Genomic DNA, 13199 nt, shown 5'->3' on the forward strand with positions numbered 1-13199 from the left:
TCCAATTATGGTGTAACAGGCCTGGGGAAAAAGAGACTGGACGCCAGAGGCCTCAGTCATTAGATACCAGACGCATCTATTAGACAATCGGCTCTACTATGCCTGTATCAAATTCTACTTGGCAACCATTGTAGCTTAAACAAGAGGCACTCTTGAGTAGACGTTTCTTCACCACACCAGTGGTGAAGTGCTTCCTAGAAGCATTGGAGAAAGTAGCACCACCAAGAAGCCTGGCAATGTCTGCATGGGGCTTGAATGTGGTGCTCAATCAGCTAATGAATTCACCATTTAAACCAATTCAGAATGCACAATTGAGGTTTCTAATCCTCAAAACTGCCTTTCTCATGGCCATCACTTCGCTAAGAAGAGTAAGTGAGAAACCAGCACTCACCACCCAAGATCCATGCCTTCGAATAAATAGGGACAAGTTGGTCATGAAAACGAACCCAAAATTAGTTTCAAAGGTGGTATCAACATTCCATGGTAACCAAGCAATCCACGTACCAGCTCTTTTTCAACATCCTAAAACACAAGGGGAATGAGCATTGCACACTTTAGATGTAATAAGAGCAAATATGTACAATTTGGAGAGAACAAAGGACCTCATGAAAGGAGAACAGTTCTTTGTATACTTCAGACAAGCAAGCCACCAAGGGAACAATTGCAAGGCGGATAGTATAAAAAACACAATATTATCACAAGGCAGGAGTAATGCTGGCAGATAAGTCAAAGGCTCATTCATTGAGCAAAAAAGGAGCAACACTTGACTTAGGTAGTGTAGTGTTAGAAAACATTTGCACAGGTGCTACATGCTCTTTGATACCTACCTACTCTAAACACTACTGTTAAAATGGGGGCCTCTAGTTGGAAAGGGCTTGCACCTTCGTCCAAGTAGGGACCCTTCTTCCTAGTCAGGATAAGGGAGTTGCACTCCTAAAATAACCCCTGCTCACCCCCTTGGTAGCTTGAACCGAGCAGTCAGGCTTAGTCTAGAGGCAGTGTGTAAAGCATTTTTACCTAACTAACAGCAATACAGTATAAGCACTACTGAAGGACACCACACCAGTTTAGAAAAATATCCAATATTTATATATACTTAAGACAAGACTAAAAACGATAGAAATCCACAATACAGTACTTTAAAATCTTCAATTATCAAATTAACCTTCAAATCCAGTTAGTTCCTTGAAGTCGATCGCTCCGTCCAGGGATAATCACGGCGTCGTGAAAAAACAAATCCTTACAGTTCTGGCTGACTGCAGCTTCCCGAGCCAGCTACGGTGTCAGGAAGACTCTCAAAACAGTGCAGTGCAGTTGCACGCTTGCGGCGTCAGATGGCGACGTCGGTGAGACCAGGGTCACGGTGCGAGGTGATGCGGTGCTCATCGCAGTGCTGGCTGGTCACGGTGCAGTCAGCGGCGTTGTCAAGGCTGAAGCGCTGTCCCCTGCTGATGAACTGGTCTTGATGTCACCGGCGTGGGTAGGCCAAGGCTATGGTGCGGGATGAGGACGGTGCGTTGTGTACTTATAAGCGGTGCCCTCGAACCATGGAGCAAGCAGCAGTGTGAGCACCACATTCAAGCTCCATTGCCATGCTTCTTGGTGGTACTACTTTCTCCAACGCTTCTAGGAAGCACTTCACCACTGGTTTGGTGAAAAAACTTCTACTCAGAGTGCCTCTTGCTTAGGCTACAATGGTTGCCAAGTAGAATTTGATAGAGGCATGTGCGTCCAGTTTTTTTCCCCCAGGCCTGTTACACCATAATTGGAATCTTTTCCATTTGTTGCTGTAACATTTTCATGTTGTTGGTCGCCTTAGTTCCTTTAGTATCTCTATCTTCCTTCTTGGCAACTTGATGTGACCAAATTCTAAGTCCTCATGAGCCATGCTGCCAGGTTGAGGGTGTTTGGTTCCCTAGTGCCACACTTGGTCTTCCTGTATCATTAAGATGTCTTGGTGTGCATCCACTGGGATGTATTGCCCTTGGGATATTTCTACAATGCCTGAAAACTATCTCTACCAAACCCATTGAGGTGCTGCGAGCCCACAATAGCATTAGATTTACAGTCCCTGGCACTCCCAGTGCACTTTACGAGGGACTTGCCAGTTAATACCATATGCCAATCATGGAAACACCAATCCATTACATAATTTATAACAGGGACACTTGCACTTTGACACTGAACAGCAGTGATAATGTGCTCAGTGACACTAAACCAGCAAAAACAGTATAAACCAGGTCGTCAGAAAACAAAAAGACAGGGGAAACACGCCAAACGATGTCAAGTATAACAACTACTGAGTGGACATTCAGATCAACAGAGAGATAGAAGTGGGATAAAGAGTACTCAAATATTTGTTTGCAAATACACACTCCAAGGAACCCATACCCACATAAAAGAAAACTGCTCTGCAATCAGTGCACAGCATGAAAATCCAGAAAATATTCATGCTGCAAAACAAAATTGTTACTTACTGGTAGGAGTAGTTTTGCAGCTTGAAGAATTTTCTAGATTCACATGCCTCCCACCACCTCAACCAGTAGAGGTATATTTACAAACTCAAGACAGCAATACCATCCAGAAGAAGAAAAAAGAATCTGAGGGCAGGCTTCTGATGTCACACAGTAAGGGGTTTAAACCCAAATGGTCGATGACTCCAACAAAAAAAAAAGCTAGAGACAGAGACTTCAAGGAGACTTTACCGGACCCAACCACTAGACAGCGGAATAATGCACGGCATGTGAATCCAGAAAATTCTTCAAGTTGCAAAAACTGCTACTGGTAAGTAACCATTTTCTTATATGCTTTACTTGCAAAGTCATACTTTGCTTCTACTTCCACTAGACTTCACTTGGCTGCTGTTCCTGCCTACCTACAGAACAGGGAACACACTATGCTCTTCAAAGTTCCACTCCTTAAGGCCTTCGCGGGAGGGCTTGAACGAGTCATTCCACCCAGGCTGCCACCTGCCCCTGTGTAGAATCTTAACATAGTTATCAGTAGACTTACGGGCACTCCTTTCGAACCACTTCACTCATGCCCTTTACTTTACCTTTCCTGGAAGGCAGACTTCCTTGCTGTCATCACCTCTTTCAGGCATATGAGTGAACTTTAAACAGTAACCCTTCAAGAACCCCTCATCCAAGTTAACGCCGATATGACAGTCCTTAGGAAACTCCAAATTTCTACCCAATTTGATCTTTTCTATTCACCTCAATCAAACTATCGAACAGCCAGTATTTTTCCCACATCCAGAGTCCGTGGCAGAGAGGGCTCTTCAATCAATGGATGTCAAAAGAGCCCTTTTGAGTTGCATTAACAAGACAAAACACTTCTGTAAGACAGACCAATTCTTTGTCTCTTTTTCCAAATCACACAAAGGCTATGCTCGCTCTAAAATGGTAATAGCACAGTGGTTGGTCAAATGTAGCCAGACCTGTCACATTAAGGCCAAACGATCTTTGCCTATCCACCCCAGACCACACTCTACCTCCAAAATGGGATCCTCTGTAGCTTCTTTTGGCAACACCCCTATAGAGGACCTCTGCAAAACAAATACCTGGTCTACTCCACACACTTTCATCAAGCATTACTGTGTGGATGTCTTAGTAGGTCAACAAGCTTATGCTGGCAAGGCTGTTCACCATACACTCCTTCAGTCCTCTGCAACATCCTCTGACTAGTCACAGCTTAGGGTGAAAACTGCTTTACAGTCTGTGCACAGCATTTGTATCAAAAGCTACACATGCGATGAACATAACATTTTGTTTACCCAGTAAACATTTGTTCGCTGCACGAATTGCTGGAGTTTCACATGCTCCCACTCCCTGTAAAACTTTGGTTGTTGGAGAGGCCCTTCCTTCTATATTTGTGTGCATGGTCATCATCTTCTGTATCTCTATGCTACATCCTATCCTGTACCTCTGCATGGAGAAGCAATCTAACAATGGATCCGATGTCCCTGTACATCTTCATTATGCAGGCACCGAATCTCGTGACTCGAAGAAAAACAAGTTAAACACATCCGAGCCCAACACTAGATGGAAGGAGTATGCACAGCATGTGAATCTACAGCACTACATGCCACGTATAGTTGCTTCCAGGGTAAGTAACATTTGCCTTTCTCACAACTTTTGGTAGTCCTTCTTACCCATTTCATCCTGGCCCTTAAAGGAACATTTTCTGAAATTTCCAAAAGTAGAAGGACTGCTGGTATGCCTAGCGCTCTGTCCTTGGACTAGCACCTCTAAATCGTGTAGTGCAAATATCAAGCTCAGCTAATGCATATTCATTATTTGCCTTGTAAAGCCGGGCACGACAGGTGAGTATGTCAGGCAGTGCGATTGTTGCTCAAGTAGCAATTAAATTCGGAACAGTGGACCTAGTTATAGTAACTTAATGGTGTTACTTGACCTGTGGTTCTTGAGGCATTATTCATATATTACAAGTTTTATTAACTCTTCTGGATATGGTTTTAGATTTTGCACCTCACAAGGCCCAAATAATTTTAGTGTAAATAGGATGTTATGGTCTTACATGCTCATTAGGCAACGATCTCCATTGTTGATGGGTCTAACATCATTGAGAGCAGTAAACTTTTGACATTGGATGTACGAGTGCTCATAATATAGTAGATTAAAAACATCTTATGTTCAAAGGGATGACCGTCGAGTATTTTCTTTTCCAGCCATAGGTATGGATGATATCATGGATGACGGGTGTGTAAAAGAAAGTACTCCTGATACCATCGATGAAGATGATGCGATCCTATCATGCAGCAACGTAATGCACAGATTGGATAAGTCTGCAGTCAAATGTTCACGAAAATCACCTCGCTTGATAGCACAGGGTAAGCTTGCATATAAAGCAATAATACATCAAATAAACACACTGCAGAGCAGTATGAGTGACTCATACCTTGAAGCACTACCTTACTAACAGGATATTCAGCAGCAGAAAACCTGAATGCATATAATGTAACTTAATGAAGGCGCTCAAGTCAACAAAATCAAAAGACAATCCAGTGCATCACTTGATGTAAAGTTGCATGATATAATGGAAGTAATATACCAACATGCTAAATATAAGGTGTTTAGCACAGTTTATTTCACTGATGAAACACAAATACCACCATATATGAAAATTAAATGCACCAACAACAAACCCTCATGCTAATAGCAAACACTCTGGAGATTGCAGCAGCCAAATTATTGCTGTACAGCAACACAGAACATAAAAGGTCTCACTAATTGCACTTATAACCACTAATACTTTGTATACATACAACAAATACAAAATGAAAGACAACACGTATACCATAGCACCTGCCACAAGTGTAAAAACCCAACACAATCATATGGGCACTCAAAATAGACTATGATATTCAAAATGCATACTCTACCTCACAAATCTTATGCCTAACAACAAACCCACATTAACGGAAGGCAATAGAAACACCAGAACTGAAATACACACAGAAACCGAGATCATACAAATATTAGTGTGTGGCTTTTGGTAAGTTCTTAAAACAATTAAAATTCCTTCTCACCAACTTCTCGGTAATGTCCTATTTCTCCACTCCCATCGCCGAACTTCACCCCTCTACTTAACTGCTTTTCATTGCCGAATCCCAGTTTACCAAATCATACCAACAAAGCACCTGTATGGTTGGCTAAATAATGCTTTTTAACAGCCCTAATAGAAAAGAGTCACCCAGAGCATGTACAAGACTCTCTAGGAACAGGTTTCTCTAAGGTCCTGAGTGTCTTAAAAAATGTTAGGATTAACTGCAGTGTGAGGCTGTTAACTGCGTGTTTACGTGCCTACGGGGAAGAAAGAGAACGTATACTTTCGCTGAGGTTTGTCTTGTTGCTCAAGCCAAGGTACCAAAGTTGAGCCAAAGTTGCTACCATCACTGAAACCTTTAACCTATTTGGACTGGACTGTGGGTCATTATCCAACATGTCTGTTTTTCATGAGTGCATATTGAAACAAGCATTTACAATGCAATGGTTTCGCCTTTTGAAAAGTTTGAGCTATTGGCATTGTAAATGACAAAATTTGTATTTATGTGTTGGTTTTGAAAACAGATAAATAGATGGCATTGTCATTTACAATGCCAATAGTTTAATCTCTGGCGAATGCCACACAAAAACACACAGATTCCCCACACACACACAGACCCACACACAGACCCACACACACCAACAGAGCCCCACACACACAGAGCCCCACACACACAGAGCCACACACACACAGAGCCACACACACACAGAGCCACACACACACAGAGCCACACACACACAGACCCACACACACACAGACCCACACACACACAGACCCACCCACCCACACACACACACACAGATCCACACACACACAGACCCACACAGAGAGAGAGCCACACCCAGAGCCACCCACACACCCACCCAGAGCCACACACACACACACACCCACCCAGAGCCACACACACACCCAGAGCCACACACACCCACCCAGAGCCACACACACCCACCCAGAGCCACACACACCCACCCAGAGCCACACACATCCACCCAGAGCCACACACACCCACCCAGAGCCACACACACCCACCCAGAGCCACACACACCCACCCACCCAGAGCCACACACACCCACCCAGAGCCACACACACCCACCCAGAGCCACACACACCCACCCAAAGCCACACACACCCACCCAAAGCCACACACACACTCAGGAGAGCAAGCACAGCGAGGGGGCAGGGAAGCAAGTACAGCGAGGGGGCAGGGAAGCAAGCACAGCCAGGGGGCAGGGAAGCAAGCACAGCTCCTCAGTGAGTTTAGTGTGCAGGGAAATAAAAGATGAACCCCTGGGGTCTTGTTTGTGTGACTCTCCAGCTGACAGCGAGCAGCACCCAATGTTCTAAGTGCAAATATTTTGCGATGCATTGGACGGTGCCAGATCCTGCGTCCACGGAAAGTTTGTCTCCAGACACGGTGGGAAAAAAGGTGGCTTTTATCTAAAGCCAGGACGTAGCTTCCAATTGTGTACCAGGTGCAGTGGCACCTGGACTGGGGGGTGGGTGGGGGGAAAGGGTGCATTCAACCCTGATTAACCTCATCTTTCACCGTTGAAGCTGCTGCCAGCGGGGTCCATTCCTTCCTTGCACTAGGGCCCACGACACACTGGGTACTATGCCTTTAGCCAAAACCTTTAAAAAAACTGTGCCCTAAAATTGTCTGTTGTCTTGCACAAGTCACCCTTTGTGCACCCTTGTCCTTATGCATACTAGCCCAGCTGTCTGGTAACTAAGACCTGTGCTTCTAGCCCTTGTGCGCGAGTAGCGTTTAAGAACTGTAAATACTAACTCTGTAACTGCCTGTTGTCATATAAACAACTGTTGTCAATGCACATAGCCAGTGGAGAACACCTTGATAAAGCCAGTAGGCAGAAGCTTACTGCTTGTGAAATCCTCTATTTCAGAGTCTGAAGGCAGGGAGTGTTTATTGAATATCCTGTTGTTGAAGCACATAGGCAGAAGTTTAACAATTGTGTCAACCCATATTGAAAGCCTAAAGTAAGTGGCGTATTGATTATGAAACCTTTAGTCAAACCCAATAGGCCGAGAGAGCTACTGATTTCTATTTATTAATTGCTCTGGTTACCGATTCCTTTCATATAGTCATAGGAGCGGGGGGGTTAGGGGGGAGAGGGGACATCTGGCCAACGCATTAATCAATTATCCGATCAACCCCTCATGCCGAAAAAACACACAACTTCTACTACCCCACTCCATGCACTCACTTCTTATACTTTGCAAACATGAATTGACTTCAAAAGGATTTTAACCTGTGACCTTAAAGGTTGCACGCTCAACTTTGAGTTAAGCTAATTTCCTGCTGGGCTATGGAACAACGTTCTTGACATCACTGTGTTTAAATGTCTCTATTCCCTTCTTGTAAGAAAAGACAACAGTGTGGCCATACATTGCACAAACATTAAGTGTTTACGGCCATTAAGTTCTCCCATGGCTTCGGTGTTGAAGCTGGAGCCTTAAATATAAATCGCCCACATTAATCCAACCACAGAGTTAGAGCTCTAATAGGGAGAGGGAAATGAAGTGTTCATTTTACAGTCGCTGCATGGATACATCCAACTCACATTATTCATTTATTTTAAATTTAAGTACAGAAGGCTTCTTACCCGTCTTATTTCATAATAATTCTTTTCGGCAGCGTCTAACTGATGTGAGTCTTTTTCTTGGGAAATACGTCAATACGTCAGTGTCATTTAGTAAACAAAAATAATTACCATTTTCCCTGGGGCAGTTGGGGGAGTATGCATGTTTTGAGGGAAGCCTCAAGTGACTCAGTAAAGTGGATAAAGCCCAAGATGTTAGCCGTAAACATTCAAATTATGCCATCCGGAAACATTCCATATACAGAAAAATAAATCCAGCATTGACAGACAATCGTTTAAGCGTGGTCCCAGTGAAGGACATGTTACCACCGCGATCGAGAATATATGAGGGAGGGGAAGAGAGCAGAGAGGGAGGGAAAGAGAGCAGAGAGGGATGCAGTCTTAAATCGGGATACGGTCCAGAAGAAGAGGGGCGGAATAGGGAAGGAGGAGTTTGAAATGACAGAGGAGAAGCATGTACTGGGAGGGGGGGCGTGGGGGACTGGGCCATGAACAGAGAGATGGGTTGCAGTCCACACCCGTGACCCGCTGATTCTGCAGGTGAGGGGCACAGCTCCACTTGACACAAAAGGAGGAATAGACAGGCCCAAAAATAAAAGTAGGTCTAGTAATAACTAGCCACAGCTTGAATGGTAATTAATCCAGAGTGGGCTGCCAATTGGAGCAGGAAAGGCACGGACAGGGGGAGGGGGGCGGGAAAGGCACGGACAGCGGGAGGGGGGGGCGGAAAAGGCACAGACAGCGGGAGGGGGGCGGGAAAGGCACGGACTGCGGGAGGGGGGGGCGGCAAAGGCACAGACAGCGGGAGGGGGAGCGGGAAAGGCACGGACAGCGGGAGGGGGGTGCGGGAACTGGCACACAGACAGCGGGAGGGGGGCGGCGGGAACGGCCACAATCAAAAGCACTCACCTGGACCTGGACTTCCTCCGGCGGCGGTCGGCCGCGGAATGACCAAAAGAAACATGGACGACCCAAAAAATAAACCCCGCCCACCGCCGCACTGACGTGATAAAAGGGGCTGGATGAGAAAAAATCTCAGGAACGCCCACGAGTCGCTTTGCAGAATGACGGATGCCTCTCTCTTCCAATGGCTAGCCTCCATTTATGGAGCTAGCCAATGGAACAGAGAGGTGGGACTTTTGTCCATACTGCTAAACAAAAGTTTTCGCCCTGGCGAACGCTGCTGCGCAGCGGATCGCAAGGCGAAACCTAAACAGCTATTATATAGATTGACAAACTCAGCTAGATGAGTTCAGGAATGCTGCTTTTTCATTCAAAATACTGTTACAAAATGTCAACTGCGACAATTCTAAATAATGTGAACCAGTCAAAATAAAACTTCGACTGACAATGAAGAAAAGTGCAGATCTAGAAATATTTTTCTGAACTCATTTGGTTTAGTGGATGTCTCTAAATCATTATTTAAATCTCCCTATTACATTATCCTGATGAGTCGAGTAGAATGCATCGACAAAATAGTGGCTGGAGTAAAAATACATCATCTGAGATCAAGGTTTCATTATTCTCCTATCGGGCATGCTTAAAGCAAAACAGTGAAGCAAACATGTTCCTTGGCATTTTGTACTTCGAAACCCCATCTACAATTCTCCCACCGGCGTCTTCTAATAATGCATAACATAAGAATGGATCTGCGTCCACGAAATGATAAAAGATTAAAGATTGTCTTGCTTGGCCTCAAGCCACACTGCCACGTAATGAGTCTTTAAATACATCTGACTAGTTTGCTTGCACTCATGAACCCCACAACTGTTTCATAGTTCTTTTAACATTGTGCCTCAATATTTTGAACAGATGCCGCAGAGTGCCTGGTGCATGTGCGATGGAAACCTTTTTGAAGCGGTTAGCACCTATGTTCTGTTTAGGGCACCGTTCCTTGGTCTGTAGATGGCCTACACCAAATAATTGCCTAGTAGGTAACATCTACTTCTCAGTGCGTGGAAAACCACTGAATTAGAAGGCCTGTGAGAGACTTGGAATATCACCTAAGTGAGAATGGTGCCAGACGTCACATATTCACTCACTCATCCATCCACCTACGCCTGTGCCAGTTCTGTCAGTAACCTATATGTCACTTATGCCTTACAGGCACAGGGACAGCGGGAGGGGGGCGGGCAGGCACACGGACAGCGGGAGGGGGGAGGAAACGGCAAGGAAGGCACTCACCTGGACTTCCGGCGGCGGTCGGCCGCAGAATGGCGAAAACAAATACATTAAAAAAAAACTGAAACTCCGCCCACCGCCGCGATGACGATCGGAGAGAGAAGAAATCGCGGGAACGCCCACGAATCTGGTCCGGCCTTGACGGACAGATCCGGCTTCCAATGGCTAGCCTCCATTTATGGAGCTAGCCAATGGGAGCCGGGGGACGTTCCTATATCCCATATAGTAATCATTAGGATTTCGCCTGCGCGAACTGCTTGCGCAGTAACACCAGGCACAACCTAAAAAGGCTGTGTTTCCACTGTCAACAGCAAATGTGGAAAACATGATTTTGTAGAAGGTATATAATTTGCATTTTAATTATGATATTGTCAATCTAATTTGTGATGTAATTTCTAAGGGCATGGAGTGCTTTAGAGGGGTTTATGGTTGTATAGATCACAATAAGTGGCCCATTACTGTTCTTTAGGTTGATGATCACAACTGTGATTCCCATCCATCTGAAGGGGAATATATATTGCTTTAGTTACTAGCTCATGTTGTCTTGTGATCAGAGTAAATAACCATAACATCCCTTTAGCTGATTTTCAGTGGTTCTTTTTGATTTTGTTATAATATGTCATTGTATCTATAGGGTGCCAGCAGTGTCATTTCATCCCATTGTAGCCTAGTCCATATGTTCACAAAGAAGCGTGGCACATCCTTTGGCCAAGCCTATTTGGATTTGTTCACAGGTTTGGTCTTTGGCCAAGGCCTGAACATGAAACCAGAAACCTGGACCAATAACCTAACTTAAAGCTTAGATGTAGGGTTAGACATAGGATTAAGGCTAGTTTTACAATTCTGGCTACCTCCTGTTAGGTTCCAACCTGTCCGTCATCTGCTCCCTTATTAGTGATCAGAAGAACATGTCGTCTGTGCTTCAATTGCATGGTTAGCTGCTTTGATGTATGTTTTATTTATTTATAATCGGGTTTATGCAGTGTGGACAATACCCGTAGTTTGACAGAGAAATTCACAAAAGATGAGTTTCTTACAAAAGCTAATAGCCAATACTATAATAAATATCTATAAATAATGGTAAGTTAAAGGTCGTAAGATATGACATATAATGAAGTTAAATTGATCCGATGAAATGTGAGCTAGACAAATATCAACATAATACTTATAATAGAATTCCATATAAACTTCTAACTCAAGAGGGTATGTCAGAAAGTTCAAAGTCACATTAACCTTCTCCGTAAATAGCAGCAAAGAGATAGTGCTCTTTGACGTTTTGAAGTTGCATTGAAATAATTTTTTTTTTTTTAGCTCTGACTTCAAAAGATCTTCGGACGATATTGTTCTAATGGCACCCTTTGCTACCCTTACTTGAATCTTGGTGTTTCCAGAAAAATAATATCCTTGCTCTGAAGGGTTTGGGTCCTTGGTTAGTTAACGTACAAAGTAAGATAACTAAGCAGTACTTTGAAACACAGCTATATATGTTATAAAGTCACGTTTTTAAATGCTCCTGACTTCTATAGGGATCCATTTAGAAGAGGCCCGTAGAATTTCAGAATTTTCTTGTTTCCTTAGGCAGTCTAGTAGCTGCATTGGTGTTGCCTAAGAGGGGGTTATGTGTGTTAGAAAGTGCCACCTTTCTTGCATGGTATGCCCCCACTTTTTGCTGAATTGCTGATGTACTTTGACTAAGTGTGCCCTGCGTTCCTGCCAATCAGGTGCCCAGGGCCTGTGTTCCTTCCCGAAGACTGTGTTGAAACCTAAATCCAGTCGGCATCTCTGGCAACATGTCATCCCCTGGTAAATGGTACCCCAGGTACCCAGGGCCCTGTGACCAGAGAATGCCCCTAAGGGCTGTAGCACTTATTGTGCCACCCTTAGAGGCCCTGTACTCTGACACACACACACTGCCTTTGTAGGTTGAGTGTCTGGGTGCAGAACAAGACAGTCGACATAGCACACATCCCTGTGTGCCATGCTCACAACAGACTGCCCTGGCATGCCTCAGTCACCCCTCTAGCTGGGTACCCTATGCTAGTGGTGTGGGTACAGGTGCATGAGCCCTGTACCCCTACAGTACCCAGGTCCATTTCTGGGCACTGTAAGTGCAGTGCTGCTATTAAGAGTATATGGTGCTGGGGGGGGGGGCATGGCTAACCGCCGACGATGGCGGTTGTGGCTCGGTAGAGCTCCGGACCTTCCGGGGGGGAATCAGTATTTATACGCCGTTTCCACGGCTGTATTTGATGGGGGCTTGCTGGTGTGGATGACCTTAGTCCTTGGTAGTGGTGTTGGAAGCTCGAAAGTTGCTGCGGAGTGACCGGGAGACTGGCACGACCGTGGGCCTATCTGTCCCGTGACGCCGGAAGGAGCCGGGAGCTGCCTTGCAGAGTGCGCCGGCGGGCGGTGCTGCTGAACCAGGTCTCTCTGTAACCCGAGGAGCGGCGTCTCCTTTTCATGGATCCCTGCTCCGACTATCTACCCCTTTGAGAAGCACGGAGTGGTCGCCGAGGACCCGGATGATTTACTGGGCAGCAGCGGGCTCCATGGAGAAGAAACAACCTGCTGGTGAACGGCCGGGGGCGGAGCAGGAAAGGCGGTGAGGCGCTGGGGGAGCGCGCTGGGGCCGGACGCGGCGGGCTGGAAGGCCGCTCAGCCCTGCTCCGCCATATGTGTGAACCCCCCATGGTTTGAGTGGTGCGGAGACTGCCGGAGCAGCGCCTGGGGCGATTTGTGACTATTTTTGACCTGGAGGCCTGAAACATCCACCGGCACTGTAGCGGAGACGGGCTGGTGGTGGAGTGTGAAGTATGGAGGGCGAGGCTGCCT

The 13199-nt window shown here is 45.5% G+C and overlaps 1 protein-coding gene across 4 annotated transcripts in view; it reads left to right on the top strand.

Moving 5' to 3' along the window:
- Positions 1-13199, top strand: part of PHF3 (PHD finger protein 3) — a 577271-nt gene that overhangs the window by 120355 nt on the left and 443717 nt on the right. For 3 of the 4 annotated variants that reach the window (XM_086926461.1, XM_086926458.1, XM_086926460.1), the window contains one exon: positions 4691-4852. The exons of the other annotated variant lie outside the window; for it this stretch is intronic. In XM_086926461.1, the coding sequence (XP_086782587.1) occupies positions 4699-4852 (154 nt within the window). In that variant the 5' untranslated portion in view covers positions 4691-4698. The remainder of the gene's footprint in view (positions 1-4690; positions 4853-13199) is intronic. 4 annotated transcript variants of the gene reach the window in all.

The sequence above is a fragment of the Lissotriton vulgaris genome, chromosome 6 (assembly GCF_964263255.1).
Source record: "Lissotriton vulgaris chromosome 6, aLisVul1.2, whole genome shotgun sequence".
NCBI classification, from domain to species: Eukaryota; Metazoa; Chordata; class Amphibia; order Caudata; family Salamandridae; genus Lissotriton; species Lissotriton vulgaris.